Source organism: Aquarana catesbeiana, linkage group LG03 (genome assembly GCF_042186555.1).
Source record: "Aquarana catesbeiana isolate 2022-GZ linkage group LG03, ASM4218655v1, whole genome shotgun sequence".
Lineage (NCBI taxonomy): Eukaryota > Metazoa > Chordata > Amphibia > Anura > Ranidae > Aquarana > Aquarana catesbeiana.
Window position 1 is genome coordinate 23,261,514 of NC_133326.1, and position 20,713 is coordinate 23,282,226.

At 40.1% G+C, this 20,713-nt stretch overlaps 1 protein-coding gene across 1 annotated transcript in view; it reads right to left on the reverse strand.

The window, feature by feature from the left end:
• Positions 1-3,666: 3,666 nt before the first annotated feature.
• The window catches only part of ARRDC4 (arrestin domain containing 4), a 66,876-nt gene continuing 49,829 nt past the window's right edge, over positions 3,667-20,713 (reverse strand). Inside the window, exons 6-8 of the mRNA XM_073618397.1 lie at positions 16,691-16,853; positions 13,795-13,952; positions 3,667-8,487 (exon numbers count right to left, since the gene is read on the reverse strand). Of these exons, the coding sequence (XP_073474498.1) occupies positions 8,407-8,487; positions 13,795-13,952; positions 16,691-16,853 (402 nt within the window). The 3' untranslated portion in view covers positions 3,667-8,406. The remainder of the gene's footprint in view (positions 8,488-13,794; positions 13,953-16,690; positions 16,854-20,713) is intronic.

Here is a 20,713-nt window from a genome sequence, read left to right on the forward strand (position 1 = left end):
ACACACAAATCCTCGTGCTGGCTCTTGTGGCCGCGATTGCGTGTGGCCGGTGGCCACGCGCATCACGTCCCCCGCCATGTGGCTCTTAAAGGGAACAACTTACCCATAGGTGGTTTTGCCCAGCCGTGCAATTCTGCTGGCGTATATTGGCGTGAGCCAGTCGGCAAGCGGTTAAGCTATGACCCCCACGACCACCAAACCCCCACCCGGTCCGTGGAGGGGTTGTCGTCGGCAAGGCCGGTCCCTTGTCCCGGGAACGTTGGGGACCGCTGCTATATATTACAAATAATAATACTAATAATATAATAATAATATTAATAATAATAATAATAAGGCCTGTGCCTTATTATTGCTTTGCTTCTGGTTTGTTCACATTATTGCCAGTAAAGCCCTGATGAAGGGGGCACCTGGACCCCTGAAACGCGTTGGATACTTACTTGGGTTGTACCCCTGACTTTTAATAGAATTAAGTTGTATCTGGACCTCTTAGCAGTGGTGTGGCTTTTCAATTTAAATTCTCGTTACAGAAGTGGAAGTGGGAGCAGGTACCTGTTAAAACAAAAAAAATCAGGGGGGGAGCCAACTTCCGCTCAGGGCGCCTATGCTTTTTGTTTTTTTACAGGTACCCCCTAAAAAAAAAATATATCCAAAAGGTTGTAGGGGGGAAGGAGGCAGAAAAGTTAAACTTCTACTTATGGGTGAAGTTCTGCTTTAAATGTGGGGTCTGCATTAGTTTTCTTTTTGTAGGCTCTCTTTTTTTTTATTATGATCCAGCCAGTTCCTGTCTTAGGGTGTCTCCACTCCGGATGGAGGAGCAATGAAGACCCCCTTTGGACCGCAGCATTGTTAGTCTGTGGGGGGGGGGAGGGTAACAATAGATGGACTTCACTAACAAATTAAAGCTGAACTCCAAATAAAACTTTATGGGGGAAAAAAATGTAAATGGTGGAACAGCCCGGGTTTTTAATGTCAAAGCTGATTGAACTCCCACGCCTGTGTGGGAGTGACGTTATCTTGGCCTGGCCAATGAAAGCGGCTGGCGAGACCCAGAATCCGCCCCAAGATGTCAGCGGCCGGCAGGGAGCTCTAAGACGCCACATGGCTGGACTGAAGGGGGGTACAGTTTCGCTTTAGACAAGTGCAGTAATAATTTTTTTTTTTTCTTTGAGGATAAAGGTTTTACATGAATTAATAAAAGCTGATTATTGTACGCACCCCTGTCAGTGTTAAATGGTTTGTCCCAACCCTCTAACTGCCGCTTTTGCTGGACAGCTTGATCTGGTAAAGGAAGTTGAAAGCCGTCAACTCTGTGAACTCCTCATTCCAAAATCTATCTTGGCTACATTCCAGCATATACAGTCAGGGCCATCTTTACCGCAGGGCAAAAGGGGCAGCTGCCCGGGGCCCAGTCATTGCTGTGGGGCCCAAAGCAGCTGCCCCTTGAGCCTGCGGTGCCTATAAATAGATGATAAGTGGATTCGGGGGGGAGGGGGGGATGTTTGCCCAGGGTCCAATCAATATTAAAGATGGCCCTGCATACAGTGTAAAAATGCTAACACGTTTCGGCCAATGCGGCCTTCCTCCTAGCATACACCACATATGCTCTGTGCGTTTCATATGGCGCATATGTGTGTGCATTTGTTGGGGTGCGTTTTAACTCAAGTGCAGGGCAGCATCTCGTAGATATATATTGAGCTGCAGTTAAAATTAGACATGTACACTGACAAAAAATTTGTTTGTTTTCGTTTCATTAGTTTTTTTTTTCTTTTTTCGGAAATTTCGAAAATGTGGAAATTCGGAAAACCGAACATTCATATTTTCAAATTTTAGAATTTCGAATTTTTGGATTTCGGAATTTCCGAATTTTTGAATTTCCGAATTTTCAGATTTCCGAATTTTCGAATTTCAGAATTCCGAATTTCAGAATTTTCGAAATTCGAAAATTTGAAAATCTGAAAAAAAGAAAGAAAATTAGAAAAATTTGAAATAATAACTAACTATTAAATGATAGGTATTGGAATTTCCTTTCAAATGTGGCTGTTAGTGAACGTAACGAATACAAATTTATCTGAAGTTACGAATTATCCAAAATAACGAATGCCGCATCTAAACAAATGGAATGGAATACATTAATAATAAATAATATTAATAAAAAAGTGTTATTATTATTTTTGTTATTTATTATTATTAGATTGTTACGTTCCATTCGTTTAGATACGGCATTCGTTATTTCAGATAATTCGTAACTTCGGATCAATTCGTACTCGTTACGGTCACTAACAGCCAAATTTGAAAGGAAATTCCAATACCTATAATTTAATTTTTATTATTAGTTATTATTTCAGATTTTCGGGTTTTCGAATTTTCAGATTTTCATTCTTTTGAATTTTCAGATTTTCAGATTTTAATTCTTATTCCTGGATTTTTAAATTTCCAAATTTTAGAATTTTTAAATTTATGAAATTTCGAATATATTTAAATTTCCTCATTTAGAGTTTTCCAATTTCCGAAATTTCGATTTTTCGAATTTCCGAAATGTTCCTATTTCCGGAATGTTCCAATTTCTGAATGTTCGAATTTCGAATTTCCGAATTTCGAATTCCCGAAATTTCGAATTTTCAGAAATTCGGAAATTTGAGAATTCAGAAATTCGGAAATTCTTAATTTCTGAGATCCGGAAATTCGGAGATTTCGGAAATTGAAAAATTTGAAAATTCGGAAATTTTGGAATTAAATTTGTAAAAATTAGTTAAAAAACGAATTCGGAACTAAATTAATTGCACATGTCTAGTTAAAATTGCACTGAAACGCATCACAGTGCACATCTACAGTGTATTACTGTGTGAAGAAGCTCCCTGCTACTTTAGTAAATCAACTCCGTTGCATCTGTGAATGAGAGAATGAAATTCAAGGGTGAAATGTAGGAAAAGCGCAACATTTTAATGATATAGTTTTAAGCGGCCACACAGACTCATTGTCTGGTAGGACCTGTAAACAATCTATTTAAATGTATTTTTTTTTTTTTTTTTGAATAATCTACATAAAACAAGTGGAACTTGTCAAAGTCACAGTGTTTGGTGGCCTTTATACTCCTGCATGCAATGGGGGTTGGTTTGCTAAAGGCAAATAGAGTGTTCTCTTTCCAAGGGAATTTGCACTTTGTAAGGGAATTTTCCCCTGAGCTCAGTGAATGAAATGAAGAGTGTTCACTTTCTAAGGGAATTTGCACTTTGTAAGGGAATTTTTTCCCCCAGAGCTCAGTGAATGATATGAAGAGTGTTCTCTTTCTAAGGGAATTTGCACTTTGTAAGGGGATTTTTTCCCCTGAACTCAGTGAATGAAATGAAGAGTGTTCTCTTTCCAAGGGAATTTGCACTTTGTAAGGGAATTTTCCCCAGATCTCAGTGAATGAAATGTGTACTCTCTCTAATGGAATTTGCACTTTGTAAGGGGATTTTTTCCCCTGAACTCAGTGAATGAAATGAAGAGTGTTCTCTTTCCAAGGAAATTTGCACTTTGTAAGGGAATTTTCCTCAGATCTCAGTGAATGAAATGTGTTCTCTCTCTAATTGAATTTGCACTTTGTAAGGGGATTTTTTCCCCAGCGCTCAGTGAATGAAAAGAAGAGTGTTCTCTTTCAAAGGAAATTTGCACTTTGTAAGGGAATTTTCCCCCCAGAGCTCAGTGAACGAAATGAAGAGTGTTCTCTATCCAATGAAATTTGCACTTTGTAAGGGATTTTTTCCCCCCAGAGCTCAGCGAATGAAATGAAGAGTGTTCTCTTTCTAAGGGAATTTGCACTTTGTAAGGGAATTTTCCCCAGTGCTTAGTGAATGTTTTTTTTTTTTCATTCGTATTTTTTTATTTTCCATGCATGTGATCGGGTATTCTTTGCAATTTGAAACGTCACTACATTCACAAAGCTCTTGGAAAAAAAATCCCCTGAAAAGTGAACAGCCTGTTTGCCTTTAGTAAATCAACCCCCCCAATTAGTTAATGCTAAATAAGACAATACAGAGGAAAGACAACTGTTCACAGATAAAAAAAAGGCCCTAAAATCCCTTTAGATAACAAACACATTTCCATTAAAATTACAAGAAGTTCTCTCATCTTTGGACATTCTAGCATTCTGCCAGAATTAGGAAAACTCACAGCACTGGCACAAAATAAAATGATTTAGCCGTAGCTTCCCCAACCTTACAGTAGAACTAAAGGCTAAACTGTTTTTTTTTTTAATTTAGAGTAAGGGAGGGTTATAACCTGTCAGTTTTTTTTTTTTTTGCAATCTGTGTCCTATTGTGGAGATTTCCCTTCACTTCCTGTCCCATAACCAAACAGGAAGTGAGAGGAAATCCCTTCAAAGTGAGGAAATCCCTGGTTGTCAGCAGAACTAGTGTTCCCATTGGAAGATTTCCCCTCTATAACTGTTATTGGGACAAACTCAATTTGGGATTTTCCTTCACTTTCATCTTCAGTGTGTTAAGAGTAAGCCATCTGTCATCCGTTTCCCATTGGGTAGATTTATTTTTTACTTCCTGTCCCATTTCCATAATTGGAAATGCGAGTAAATCCCTGACTGTTTCCAGATTCACCAGAAGTAGTGTCCCCGTTGGATTTTCTTTCTTTTTCATCTTCAGTGAGTAAGCCATCTGTCGTCTATGTCCCCATTGGGTAGATTTCCTTTTACTTCCTGTCCTATAGCCGAAACAGGAAGTGAGAGGAAACCCCTGACTGTCACTGGCTTCCCCCCTGTTGGAAAATGTACCCTCTATTCATGTTCTGTGATCACTCAAACTTCTGGACTTTTTTATTTCCCTTTCACTCTCAATAATAACGGTAAACAAATAAAGAGGCTGAATCTCTTTACGGAGACACAGACAACAATAAAACCCGACGAGGGTTCTAATCTCTTTCTACTTTATCCAAAACTAAAAAAAAAATAGTTTTGCCTTTAATTGCACTTTAAAATGGGAAAACCTATAAGCAGGCACTAGACACCAAAACATATAAAACACAAACTGTTCATCTATTTTTACTACTTTGCTATTAATACTTTTTCTAAAATTATATATATATATATATATATATATATATATATATATATTACATTTCAGAACTTTTTCCACTTTTAATGTGACCTATAAACTGTACATCTCAATTGAACAACAAGCTGAAATATTTTAGGGAGGGGAGTAAAGATAAAAGCAAAAAAAAAAAAGTGGTTGCATAAGTGTGCACACCATCTTATAACTGGGGATGTAGTTGTGTTCAGAATTAAGCAATCACATTCAAACTCATGTTAAATAGGAGTCAGTACACCTGCCATCGTTTAAAGTGCCTCTGATTAACCCCAAATAAAGTTCAGCTGTTCTAGTAGGTCTTTCCTGACAATTTCTTAGTCGCATCCTACAGCAAAAGCCACGGTCTGCAGAGAGCTTCCAAAGCATCAGAGGGATCTCATTGGTAAAAAGGTATCAGTCAGGAGTAGGGTACAAAATAATTTCCTAGGCATTAGATATACATGGAACACAGTATAACCTCTGGGGGAATCTAGGATGGAAAAGGACCTGGGGGTCCTAGTAGATGACAGGCTCAGCAATAACATGCAATGCCAAGCTGCTGCTAACAAAGCAAACAGAATATTGGCATTAAAAAGGGGATCAACTCCAGAGATAAAACGATAATTCTCCCGCTCTACAAGACTCTGGTCCGGCCGCACCTGCAGTATGCTGTCCAGTTCTGGGCACCAGTCCTCAGGAAGGATGTACTGGAAATGGAGCGAGTACAAAGAAGGGCAACAAAGCTAATAAAGGGTCTGGAGGATATTAGTTATGAGGAAAGGTTGCGAGCACTGAACGTATTCTCTCTGGAGAAGAGACGCTTGAGAGGGGATATGATTTCAATATATAAATACCATACTGGTGACCCTACAATAGGGATAAAACTTTTTCGCAGAAGAGAGTTTAATAAGACTCGTGGCCACTCGTTACAATTAGAAGAAAAGAGGTTTAACCTTAAACTACGTAGAGGGTTCTTTACTGTAAGAGCGGCAAGGATGTGGAATTCCCTTCCACAGGTGGTGGTCTCAGCGGGGGCATCAATAGTTTCAAGAAACTATTAGATAATCACCTGAATGACCACAACATACAGGGATATACAATGTAATACTGACATATAGGTTGGACGTGATGGTTGATAGGTTGATGACTTGATGGACTTGATGACATATAGGTTGGACATACATGGGTTGGACTTGATGGACTTGTGTCTTTTTTCAACCTCACCTACTATGTAACTATGTAACAGTGAAGACAGTCATCATCAAGTGGAGAAAATATGGCACAGCAGTGACATTACCAAGAACTGGACGTCCCTCCAAAATTGATGAAAAGACGAGAAGAAAACTGGTCAGGGAGGCTGCCAAGAGGCCTACAGCAACAATAAAGGAGCTGCAGGAATATCTGGCAAGTACTGGCTGTGTGGTACATGTGATGGCAATCTCCCGTATTCTTCATATGTCTGGGCTATGGGGTAGAGTGGCAACACGGAAGCCTTTTCTTACCAAGAAAAACATCTAAGCCCAGCTAAATTTTACAAAAACACATCTGAAGTCTCCCAAAGGCATGTGGGAAAATGTGTTCTGGTCACGGGAGATGACCTCGCAATCTGACAGATTTGGAGTGTTTTTGGTAAGAAGAGCGGGCAAATATTGCCAAGTCCAGACGTGACATGCTGATAGACTCATACCCAAAAAGACTGAGTGCTGTAATAAAAGTAAAAGGTGCTTCAACAAAGTATTAGTGTAAGGGTGTGGACACTTGTGTCACCATATTATTTTTTATTGTTTTTTTATTTTTACTTCCCTCCAACCTAAAAGATTTCAGTTTGTTTTTTCAACTGAGTTGTACAGTTTATAGGTCACATTAAAAGGTGGAAAAAGTTCTGAAATGATTTATCTTTGACTCATTTTTTTACATCACAGAAACCTGACATTCAAACAGGGGTGTGTAGACTTTTTATATCCATTGTACACATATATATATATATATATAGTCTTTAAAAAGTCTTTTTCTGCACTTTTATATATATATAACTTAGTTTAAAAAAGTGCGGAAACTTTGAAGAACCCATATGCATAACTCCCAACTTCATATCTCCCAATATTTTGAGATGGGAAGGAGGGACATCTTATGTAGGCATAAGACACGCCCCCTGTCACACCCCCTTAAAGGAGAATTAACCCAAAAAAAAGGTTCAATAAATCCACAAGGGCTTTTTTTTTTTTTTTTTACCACTACTATTCCTTTATATTGGCTATTAAAATGTACAAATGCAGCAATTTAGAAATCGGATGAAAGGTTTAGCACTGGGAAACAGTTTTTTTTAAAGAAATAAAGTGCATTTTATATACATCTATATAGATCAGACCAAAATGAAGGAACAAATGAGGAGGAAAGGGGGACAGAGGGACATTGCTCCAAATCAGGGACAGTTGGGAGCTATGCAACTTTTTTGAGATGGGAATGAGGGACACCTACTAGCAAAAGTATGTAGGCATAGGACACGCCCCCCTGCCACACCCCCTTAAAGGAGAAATAACAAAAAAAAAAAAAAAAAGAGATTAGTTAAACCCACAAGTGCTTTTTTTTTTTACCACTACTATTCTTTTATATTGGATTTTGAAATTTACAAATGCCGCAATTTAGAATTTGGATGAAAGGTTTAGCGCTGGGAAACACTTTTTTTCAAAGATAAAAAGTGCATTTTATATACAACTATATAGATCAGACCAAAATGAGGGACGAATGAGGGACAGAGGGACATTGCTCCAAATCAGGGACAGTCCCTCGAAATAAGGGACAGTTGGGAGCTATGCATACAGTATATATATATATATATATATATATTGATTGATTGTTTGGTTGACCTACCTACACATACATTCCTAAAGACTAGGAGGTTTTATTTCAAACTATCTTTTCCCTTAACTTACTTTAATAATAGTTTTTTCACAGTTACTAGAATTCTTAATAACTCTGGTAATTGTCCATCCATGTGATCGTTTTCCCTGTTGTTTCCTGTTTATGAAACAATATAGGAGGTAATGGAGTGTACATGACACTGGAGCGGGGGTAGTAGTAGGGGTCACAGCTATAAGAAGCCCCTAATTCCAGTTCAAGAATGTTTGTCTCCTTTCATCTTAATATACCACGGGAAGCCTCATCATGGAGCGCTCATCCCTGGAAGAGGTCTTCATACTCCTTACAAGAACTGGTACACCCTGTTCAGTGATCTGAGGGCGCTGTCGTAGTCATTTAGCAGATTTCACATTTTGCACAGGTTCCCAGAAGATTTCAGCTTCAAGGTTGGCTCACGTCCTTTAATATGAGATGTTATACCATGATACTAGGTTAGATGATTAGGCTGTCCTTCCTCTAAGGTGGGCGGTGCGGTGCCTTCTGCTGTATGATTTAAATGTGGGTCAACCTGTGTATAGAAAGAACATATAGGTGTAAAGACATTAAAAGTAGGATCAGAAAACAAAAAGTGAATACATTGCAGTTTTCTTATCCTAATATGTGGTGGCTGCATTCGTTTTATTTTTTTATGTTCCCCCCTCCTCTTCCTTTATTTTTCACCTGGTGATCTGGCCAGTAACACATTTCCTGTCTTAAGCCTCGTACACACGATCGGATTTTCCGACGGGAAATGTGCGATGACAGGCTGTTGGCGGAAAATCCGACCGTATGTACGCTCCATCGGACAATTGTTGTCGGATTTTCCGCGGACAAATGTTGGATGGCAGGCTTTAAAATTTTTCCGCGGACAAATGTCTGTTGTCGGATTTTCCGAGCGTGTGTACACAAGTCCGTCGGACAAAAGTCCAAAGTACAAAACGCGCATGCTCGGAAGCAAAGACGAGGCAGGAGCGGTCGGTCTTGTAAACTAGCGTTCGTAAAATGGAGAATTAACATTCGTGACGCGGCAAATTATGAAATCTCCAAATGCAGCGCACAATTCTCTTCTTCTTTAATGGGATAATAATGAAGCTGCTTTGCTGGTGATACTGATGGTGTTATTGAAAACAAATTTTCAAAGGCTTTTTTTTTCTAGTGATATCAAGAATAATGTTATTATGCTTGTTTTTTTATTTTATTTGGGCAAGTTATCACAACACCATTATCCCGCAGTTTTTAAGATCAAAGATATAAGTATGTTGGTGTCCCTTGTCAATTTTACATTGTATTTTTTTAAAATGTAACTGCCGACTCCCAAACTGTCATTTGAAGTAAAACACATAGCCAAGTATTATTCTACACAATTTATTTATTGTGCATTAAAAAAAGAAAACAAATAAAATTAGACATGCTATCTGCCAATAGAACTTAAAGCCCATTAAAAAAAAAAAAAAATTAAAAGTCAGCAGCTACAAATACTGCAGCTGCTGACTTTTAATCGGACTCTTACCTGTCCCAGAGTCCAGCGATGGGGGGGATCGAAGCCAAGCTCGTCTCCCCCTCCGCTCGTTGGCGCCGGCATTTTAACTGTGGGCGCCCGGTTGTGGCTTCACAGCCGTGCACCCACTGTGCATGCGCAAGCCGCGCCGCGTGCCGTCACTGGCCCCGCAATCATCTGGGACTGGTCACGTGTCCCAGATGATTGACAAGAGGGAGGGGGGAGAGGCGATCTCCCTTCCTGCGCCGAGGGAAGTGACATCAGGAGCCCAGGCACCGAAGGAGGCAGACTACGAGGGACCCCCTAGCAACAGGCATTTAGAGGTGAGTAAAAAAAAAGTTTTCTCTAAATTTTTTTTTGCAAATTTTTTAAGCACTAATTTTTTTTTTTTTTGGGGGGTGGAACTTCACTTTAACCAAAAAGTGCATTCTATGCATCCAAAAATATAGAAAATATAACAAATCAAATCATTTTTCAACTCAAAAAATAATGTCAAAGCAATAACTCCAAGGCCAATAATAAATAACAGGTTATCTCCTCCGATTCCGCAACATGTCTGGTTGACGAATGGCCATTCAGAAACGAAATGAAAAGTGCGAAATGAAAAACGCGAATCAACACTCACCAAACTTCTACTAACATGAAATTAGTAGAAGGAGCCTAAAAGGTGGCGCTAAAGAGCTGAAAAACAACATAGTACATCACTACATTCGTATTTGTTGGCCGACAATTCCTTGCCGTTTGTATGCAAGACAAGTTTGGGCCAACGCCCTTCGGACAAAAGTCCACGGTTTTGTTGGCCAACAATCCGATCGTGTGAGGCTTTAGGGTAGATTTAGATGTGCGTCTAAATCTCCTTTGCCCCTGAAGCCCAATTCGCATTCAGATCACGCTCTCTAGAGGATAATGACAAGAGGTGGGGAAGCAATGCCACACCTCCTCACAGCTTGTTTTAACCCTATTTTCACCGACAACCGTGCCACAACCGCACGCAGTAGTGGGGCGTTTTACCATAGCACCACAACTGTCCCTGATTTCGAGGGACTGTCCTTGATTTCGAATAAAGTCCCTCTTTCCTCCTCATTTGTCCCTCATTTTGGTCTGATCTATATAAGTGTATATAAAATGCACTTTTTATCTATCAAAAAGTGTTTCCCAGAGCTAAACCTTTCATCCAATTTCTAAATTGCTGAATTTGTAAATACCAAAAGCCAATATAAAGGAATAGTAGTGGTAAAAAAAATCCCTTGTGGGTTTAACCAATAATTTTTCTTTTGTATATTTCTCCTTTAAGGGGGCGTGGCAGGGGGTGTGTCTGATGCCTACATATTTTTGCTAATAGGTGTCCCTCATTCCCATCTTAAAAAGTTGGGAGGTGTGCGTTTACGGCGTTTCCCCCATTTATATGAATGTGTAGTGTTTAGCAGACTCCTGCCAATCACTACATGTCAGGTGAACTTTGGCGAGGGCAAAGTTTGGCAGTATCTCAAACGTTTTTTTTGCAGAGGATGCTAAAATCTGACTTGTACTTTGTATCCTAGTGCAGATATTGCTGTTCTGTAACATGGAGAGGAACCAAGAGTGGACACTGTGGGGTTGATTTACTAAAACTAAAGACTGTGTGGAAACCAATCAGCTTCCAGGTTTTTTTTTTTTTTTTGTCAAAGCTTAATTGAACAAGCTGAAGCTAGAAGCTGATTGGTTACCATGCACAGCTGAACCAAATTCTGCTCTCTCCATTTTTAGCTATTGACGTGTGGAATTACTGTATGAGAATATCACGTGTTGATATGAATGGACACTGTATGGAAACTTTTTGTTTTACGGACACGTTGTCACCTGTATAAATTGTCACAGGAGTACAAATATATGCGCATATCTTTATCTATGGTTAAATAATTTTTGATATACAACCAGTGGTGGCCTATCTATTAGGGGCGCAGGGGCGCTGCCCCACTAATCCATGCGCCCGGCACCTAATCTACATGCAGGGCGCCGGACACATGGATTTCAATGTTTTTTTTTTTTTTTTTTTGAAGCACATGATTACAGCCTGAGGCTTTAATTGGTTTCAAAAAAGGGTGGGCTCGGGGCGCAGAGCACTGCACCCTGAGCCCACCCAGTTGTGTGACAATAGCGAATTAATATTCGCTATTGTCTTCCTGATTCTCCTCCCTGCCGATCAGGAAGCGGGTCCTGAGACCCAATTGACCAGGGAGTCTTAGGACTCCCAGCCAATCGGGTCTCAGGACCCACTTCTTGTTCGGCCGGGAGGAAAAGCAATGGCGCTGGTCCTTCCCTTGGCAACCTGGGACAAGGAGCAGCATCGGCCTCTAAAGGGATAAGGCCACTGATCGCCACCATCCACCTTCCGCGCGCACGCGTCCGACTCCCGTTGGGGCAGATTTGTTTGCCCCCCCTAAAATATTGAGCACCAGCCGACACTGTATACAACAGTTATATAAGAAACCACACGAGGATAGAGAAAAAAAAAAAAAAGAGGTGCTTTTTTTCCTTATATTTTTTGTATTTTTTATAAAAAGAAAAAAAAAAATTGGGTGGTGCTTGCAGGGCCATCCATGACTCGAAATTCAGCTGATTCAGCAGAAAATGGCTGAATTTAACCACTTGCCGACCACCGCACGCCGATATACGTCGGCACAATGGCAGCGGTGGGCAAATGGGCGTACCTGTACGTCCCCTTTAAGTGGCGGGGCTAGCGGGCTCGCACGCACCGGTTGTGTATAGGGCGACTGTGCCCGCGGGACCAGCGGACTCGATGTCCGCCGGTCTCCCGGCGATCATGTCACGGAGCCGCAGGATGGGGAAGTGCCTATGTAAACAAGTTATTTCCCTGTTCTGCCTTGTGTCATGACAGAGATCACTACTCCCTGTCATCGGGAGCAGTGATCGCTGTCATGTGAGTTGAAGCCCATCCCCCCCCACAGTTAGAATCACTCCCTAGGACACACTTAACCCCTTGATCGCCCCCTAGTGTTTAACCCCTTCCCTGCCACTGTCATTTACACAGTAATCAGTGCATTTGTATAGCATCGATCTCTGTATAAATGACAATGGTCCCAAAATAGTGTCAAAAGTGTCCGATGTGTCCGCCATATTGTCGCAGTCACGATAAAAATCACAGATCGCCGCCATTACTAGTAAAAAAAATGAATAATAAAAATGCTATAAATCTATCCCCTATTTTGTAGACGCTATAACTTTTGTGCAAACCAATCAATATACGCTTATTGCGATTTTTTTTTACCAAAAATATGTAGAAGAATACATATCGGCCTAAACTGATGAAGACATTTGTTTTTTTTTATATATTTTTGGGGGATATTTATTATAGCAAAAAGTAAAATATATTGCTTTTTTTTTCAAAAATTGTCGCTCTTTTTTTGTTTCTAGCGCAAAAAGTAAAAAACGCAGAGGTGTATCAAATACCACCAAAAGAAAGCACTATTTGTGGGAAAAAAGAAGACGTCAATTTTGTTTGGGTGCAACGTGGCACGACCGCGCAATTGTCGGTTAAAGCGACGCAGTGCTGAATCACAAAAAGTGCTCTGGTCAGGGAAGGGGGCAAAATCTTCCGGGGCTGACGCTGTTAAAGTGGAACTTTAGCCATAAAATGAAGCCCTGCTAGAACACTTCAGGTTGCACCTATTGCAGGTATAGCTATGTAAAACATTAAAAAAAAAGTCCCTATACTTTTTAAATTCCAGTAATACTGTACACCGCCTCAGCCTGCTCTGCACATGCTCAGTTGCTCTCCATTTTACGCACTTTTAGGCACTGCTGAGTTTGTAGAGGCCAATCTGCTGACCGCCTTAAAGCGGGACTAATCTCTCCTATCCTACAGCCAAGGAAGCTGCTTCTGTTTGAACTGCAACTGCCATGGTGCTGCACCAGTTATGACTCCAGCCAATTGATAGTTTGACAGTTTGGTTGAGGACACAAGCAAATCAACCTTATTTTTTTTAAACTGGCAAATCGATGAGTTTAGTTCCTCTTAATGGTTTACAGCTGGGGCTCTGGGCTTCAGCAAAATGGCGTCATCCAGCAAGAAGAAACAGAAGCAATGATGGAGGCAATTTGCAGCACTAGTTTTTGTAGCATAATCAATAATGTGGAATGTACGTTCCTTGCTAAAGAATATTATTTTTTATCAAGTTGTTACGGGTAAAGTTCCGCTTTAAGCTGTCTATATGGGCCTTTGCTTTCAAAGCAAGATTGCGTTAACTCTTTTTGGTAACTGCCACAAATAGATACAAGGGGAATTTTCTGTTCGCACCAGAACTGGAGTCCACTTATCTCACATATTCACCATCTTACCTCTGAATATAGTGGTGGGGGTTGAAACCGGAACTCCTGGATGACAGCAAATGAAGGAAAGCAGAGTCCGTCTAATAAGACATCCTGTTCTGTGATTGATGGTGGGGCACACCAGGAAAGATCTTCTTCTGAAACAACATCTGCGTAATTTGGTGGTGCTGGTGGTAAAAAAAAAAAAAAAAATTATTATAAAAAAAAAAAAAAAAAAAGTTCATAGCATTTACAAAATTAATAGGACACAATTTTTCTTTGTATAACGTATATATTTTTTTACGGCACTGAAATTAAATGAATACATAAATTATTCCTACAGATATTTTTATACAATGCTTTATTATATAATATAATTAGAAAAATTTGTTCGTTTTTGGTTCATTCATTTTTTGTTTATTTTTTTGTTTTTTTGGGGTCATTCATTATGATCGCAAATCGTAAATTCGAAAATTCGGAAATTTGTAAATCTGAAACTAAGAAAGGAAATCCAAAAATTCAAAAGGATAACTAACTAAAAATAACTAACTATTAAATTATAGGTATTGATATGTCCTTTCAAATTTGGCTGTTAGTGAATGTATAGAATACGAGCTTATCAGAAGTTACGAATTATCCGAAATAACGAATGCCGCATCTAAACAAATGGAAGGGAATGAATTAATAAATACTAATAATAAAAAGTTGTTATTATTATTATCATTTATTATTATTAATTTGCTACGTTCCATTCGTTTAGATGCGGCATTCGTTACTTTGGATAATTCGTAACTTTGTATTTGTTACATTCACTAACAGACAAATTTGAAAGGAAATTCCAATACCTATAATTTAATAGCTAGCAATAGTTAAATTATTATTTTTTAGTTATGATTTCAGATTTTCGGATTTTCGAATTTACAAATATTTAAATTTATGAATATTCTGAAAAATTCCTTAAATGGGCATTCGTTAATTCAGATATTTCCGAATTAACAAATTTGTCGAAATTTGTTAAAAAATATAATACATATTTTGAAAAGGAACATATTGAAATAGTGCAGCGCAAGCAATAAACTTGAAATGCTTTAATCCATCAAATGCAAAATTAAATTATACAGCGTTTTACCCAATATGATATGATAGTGACACTCTGGGGTTGATTTACTAAAGCTGAAGAGTGCAAAATCTGGTACAGCTCGGCATAGAAGCCAATCAGCATCCAGGTTTTTTTGTGAAAGCTTCCTATACATTAAGGTGAAAAAACACCTGGCAGTCACCAGACCCCCAGCCCCCCGTTTTACTTACCTGAGCCCCTTCATCTCCTCAGCGGGGACGCGCTGTCCCTCTCTCCACAGGGTCCCGGCTCTTGATTGGATAGATTGATAGCAGCGCAGCCATTGGCTCCCGCTGCTGAAATCAAATCCAATGATGCGGGCACCAGGGGCGGGGCCGAGTCTGGCATTCGTGTCTGTGGACGCAAATGCTGGACTTGGGAGCGCAACCACAAAGTAACCCCCCTCGGGAGAGCGATTCTCCTAGGGGGGTAACTGATGTGGGGAGGAGCCGCGAGAGCCGCCAGGAGACCCCAGAAGAGAATGTTTGGGGCCACTCTGTGCAAAACGAGCTGCACAGTGGAGGTAAGTATGACATGTTTGTTATTTAAAAATGAAATAAAAAACGATCCTTTACAATCACTTTAATTGAACAAGCTGAAGTTAGAAGCTGATTGGCTGCCATGCACAGCTGCACCAAATTTTGCACTCTGCAGTTTTAGTAAATCCTCTGTGACTCCACTGGGTGCTATATTGTGATGTATACAGATAAAGATCTACTTAATTCAAATGTTCCAAGTGTATTTGTTCATTTGTGCAGTCCTTTAATTAAAGTTGATAATTAAAAAAAAATGAGATCCTCCTTTGCCTTTGAGGAAATCACGAGGTCTGTTGACGAAACGTGTTGGGGCGGAGCTCGTGATATCATCGCGCAAACCCAGAAGTGACTTATGGCAGCATTTCAGTTTTATTGGCTGCGCAGCACTTTTTCAATATATTAATTTTGTTTGATGTGGGAACGGAAAACAGTGTCCAGCAGCAACTAGAGGTGAATATTTACGTATGTTTATGGGGTTTAAGCTTATATATTGTGTCACAGAAGTGGTGGTGCAGAAAATTAATTGGCTCACATATGTCGAAAAGGCTGATAATAGGAACAATGGTTATTCAGCTAATTATTATGATGCAACTCACCTGTAGGCATTTTGGTATTACATAAGGTTCTGATTAGACAGCATTGCTTAGATGCCAGAGTGATATACATTATTATTATTAATAATATGTATACATTACGATTTAAGGACGACTAACATGAATCTGTATATTGATTACATGTGATAAATATAGCTAAGTTTAGTCAAAATATTTTTTTAAAAATCAGCACAAGGGACATACAGTCAGTGCAATGTGTTCCTTGCGCTGAATGGCTGCTGCTTTAGTTTAAACATTCTGGTGCTGGGGGGGGTTAATATAGCCAAGGAACCTGTCATATGTATTGTACATTAAGAATACCGACTATGCCCACAATGTCTGCCCACCTCCTCTATTCATAGAAGCTGTACTGAAGCTTCCATGTATGAAAAGTGATCTATGAATGGAGGACAGGTGGATAAATAACAGGTCCACCTCCTCCATTCATAGATTGCTTTTTTATTGATGAAAACTATCGTACAGCTTATATAAATGAAGGAGGGGGGCCCAAAGGGCGGTGCCCAGGTAGACAAGTGGTTAATGATGAAGTGCCTTGGGATGGACGCTGGTGGGTCATAATATTCCTTCTTAGTCCGGTACTTTTTAGTATATTGTTTATTACATTCAATACCTTTTACACTTCAGACAAAACATACAAAATGTGGTGAACTATTTTCTACCTTCTGGGTGTTCCGATAGTGCCAGGGCAAGCCAACTCATGTCCACTGTAAACTGACTGGCCACACTGAAGTTCCTGTACGTGAACCCATTGAATGGCACCGTGCCTATAACTAGAGGAAGCTCCACCATCAGTCGCTGTGCACCGGGAATGTGAATATAGACCTAAATAAGTAGAAGAAAAATCTGTAATTTTCCTAATTTCAAACTGTCATAAATGAACAGAGAAGTACATCGAAGAATTTGTTTCAGCAGATATTAAATAAGGTATTATTATGATCAATTAACATATCCCTTTCCGCAAGCCAACTTTAAAATTAACCTTTGCAAATCAAAAGTATTACTCAATCCTCCCAACTATGACAGCTATTTTCATGACCTTTAAAGCGACATTAAACAGTAAATTAATTTTAAAACAAATATCCACTGTGGATCAAATCAAATCTCCAAGAAGAATCCTGGGAGTTGTAGATTCAGACGACAGCCATACAATGGCTACACTATAATTGGTTACACTACAGATGCCAATATGCACTGTGAAGTAGGAGGAGTGGAGAGATGATTTTTTTTAAACTATCCTGGGAAAGTCTGTCTGGATATTTGCCTGCTGGCAGGAGACTATATCTCCTCAGCCTTAGACTGGGAGTAAGGACACTTGGGGGCAGCTGCACCGCTGCTGCAGGCAGACTAGTTTGTCCACTCACCCTCTACTTCCCACTGCTGATCACAGGAGGCTTTCGGGGGGAGAGACTGAGGGGGTCTCCCTTCTACAGTGAGAGGTCACTGCAGCATCCCGGTGACTGAGAGGGCTATTCATCCATTGCTAATTTTGCTAGCAGGGACTGAGCCACTGATAGCAGGACACCAAGTGTACCCAATCCATACCGCCCCTATACTGCACTTATTCCAAAGCCAGACTGCATTCCTACATTGAACCTTTACCGCATCTGAACCAGCTCTACCTTGCACGTGTGTCAAGACTATGCCATACCTAGACTGCACCTATACTGCATGCAGGGTAACTGGGGCTGTTATTAAGTGCAAAGATGCTCTTAAAGGGCCCCAACGATAGCTGGCAGAACATCTCAAAAGATGGCCTCATCTGTAATAATTATTCTGCAAGCCCCCTTTGTTCCCCTGCTCCCCTCTCTACCATCCTCTTTTCTTTTGGACAGTGCATACCCAATCAGTCTAGGCCTTGCATCACCGCGATGATTGAGCTCTGGCAGTATAGTTCCAGCGCACGGTAGATTAAACTTTACTACTGCTCACTACTGCCTTGCTACTGTTTATTCTTATCTGGATGCCAAATGTCATCTTATGCCTAGTCCTTACTGTTAATCACTTTGTATGCTAATTAGTGTTATTACCATTGTTAATCCATTTTATGCTTGCTACCAACCATATTGGGTGACAATATATTAAGTTTGCCTTTACTACCTGGTTTGATGTTATTTCCTTTGGTATAGCACTACTATTGGGTACTAAGTATTACATTCAGTGATTTCCTGTGATATTGTATGTTTGTACACAGAGGACCATTTTATGCAGCGGCTCCTACGGGGGTAACCCTGCAGTTAATTTATACCAAATAAAGCTGAATATAGCGCTATAGCATTCGTGGACCCTGCCCCCTAGGTGCCCCCCTGGTGCACGCATTGGGTGCACTCTTTCACCCTCTCCCTGCCCAGGTCAATTTTCAGCTTTGAGTGCTGTCGCAATTTGAATGACAATTGTGCGGTCATGCAACACTGTACCCATGTAAAATTTTTATCATTTTTTTCACACACAAAGAGTTTTGTTTTGGTGGTATTTAATCGCCACTGGGTTTCTTTATTTTTCCCTAAATAAACGGAAAAAAAAAGTGTTTTTCTTTGTTTCTGTTAAAAAATGTTGCTAATAATCTTTCTTCATAATTTTAGACCAAAATGTATTCTGCTACATTTCTTTGGTGAAAATAACCCAAATCGGTGTATATTATTTAGTCTGTAGAAAAGTTATACTTCCACAAACTATGGTGTATATCTTAAAACCGATCAATCCTGATGTACTGACGGCCTCATCTCATTTTTTGGGGCCCAAAATTGTCAAGACACTACAAATATCCCCCAGATGACCCCTTTTTGGAAAGCAGACAGTCCAAGGTATTTAGTAAGAGGCAGGTGGGTTTTTTGAAGTTGTAGTTTTTTGTCACAATTTTTTGGAAAATAAAGAAATACATTTTTTTTTCACATTTTCTATTTTACATACTGTCACCAGTGCAGTACAGTTGCACCATATTATAACTGGTATGACAGTGATCAGGAACACTGACTGGTGATTGTATGTAAAAAAAAAAAAAAAGAATACACTGTATATATATTTTTCTTTTTTATTAATTTTTTTTTTAGACATATTGGGGTTGATTTACTAAACCTGGAGAGTGCAAAATCTGGTGCAGCTCTGCATAGAAACCAATCAGCTTCCAGGTTTTATTGCCAAAGCGTAATTGAACACGCTGAAGTTGAAAGCTGATTGGCTACCATGCACAACTGCACCAGATTCTGAGTGCTCCAGTTTTAGTAAATCAACCCCATTGTGACCAGAGTAATACTGTGTTACTATAGTGACACTGTACTACTCTGGGGAGGTGATCAGGATTTTTATTTTTTCTTACACATTATGATTGCTTATACCAGTGAATTTCATTGGTATAAACAATCATTTTTACTGAATGAAACTGATTCATTCAGTGTGTATTGTTGTGATTAAATATGCTTGGCCACAGCTAATCACATGGTACAGATGGGCTGGGATTGGCCCTGTCTGCACCATGTGATCACTGTGACCAATCACAGCTCTAACACAATTGTACACAATGGACGGCATAAAACAAAGCCTTTCATTGTTTACAATTCTCTTGTGATCTGTTGTGATTGGTTACAGCGATCACATGGTACTGGCAGCACGGCCCGTTCTGGGAGGACGTTATCTGACGTCCACCTGGAATGACGAATGTCCCGCCCAGCTGTCATTTGACAAAAGGGTGGGCGGGAAGTGGTTAAAATATCTGATTCTCAACTTTCTCTGGCAGCCGGCACTCCCGTGTGCTCCGGTAGTGGATTGTTCCTTGGTGTCCCCACACTCATTGTAGGGATGTGCACGCTGCATTGGACCTGATGACATTAGAGGACATTAGGGTTGCCACCTCATCCCTTTAAACCTGAACACATATGGATTACACGGGTTCTGAGGCTAATTTAATGCAGATAATGTACCAAGTGAGTTTGATTACCACCTTAATCAGCCACAGAACCTGTGTAATTAATATGTGTTTGGGTTTAAAGGGATGAGGTGGCAACTCTAGAGGACATGCAGCTGCAAAACATAAGATAGAAAATCATGCATAGAGTAGTCTTACAGCCCGGAGGGAGCCTGCAGGAGCAAAGGTTTGGATGAGTAAATCTGCTTTCTGTGGCCCCCCAGACCTACGCTCAAACTTGTCTTGCATACACACGGTCACACAAAGTTGGTCGGAAATTCCGAACGTCAAGAACGCGGTGACGTACAACACGTATGACGAGCCGAGAAAAATTAAGTTCAATAACCAGTGCTGCTCTTCTGCTTGATTCCGAGTATGCGTGGCACTTTGTGCGTCGGAATTGTGCACACACGAGCGGAATTTCCAACAACGGATTTTGTTGTCGGAAAATTTTATAGCCTGCTCTCAAACTTTGTGTGTCGGAAAATCCGATGGAAAATGTGTGATGGAGCCCACACACGGTAGGAATTTCCGACAACAAGGTCCTATCACACATTTTCCATTTGAAAATCCTATCGTGTGTACGGGGCATTACAGTGCGAGGGCAACCCCGCTGCAAAAGGACTTTTATGCCGCGTACACACGAGCGGATTTCTCGTTGGAAAAAGATATGACGGCTTTTCCGACGGGATTCCGCTCAAGTTTGCCTTGTATACACACGGTCACACAAAAGTTTGCTGAAATTATGACCGTCTAGAACGCGATGATGTACAGAACTACGACA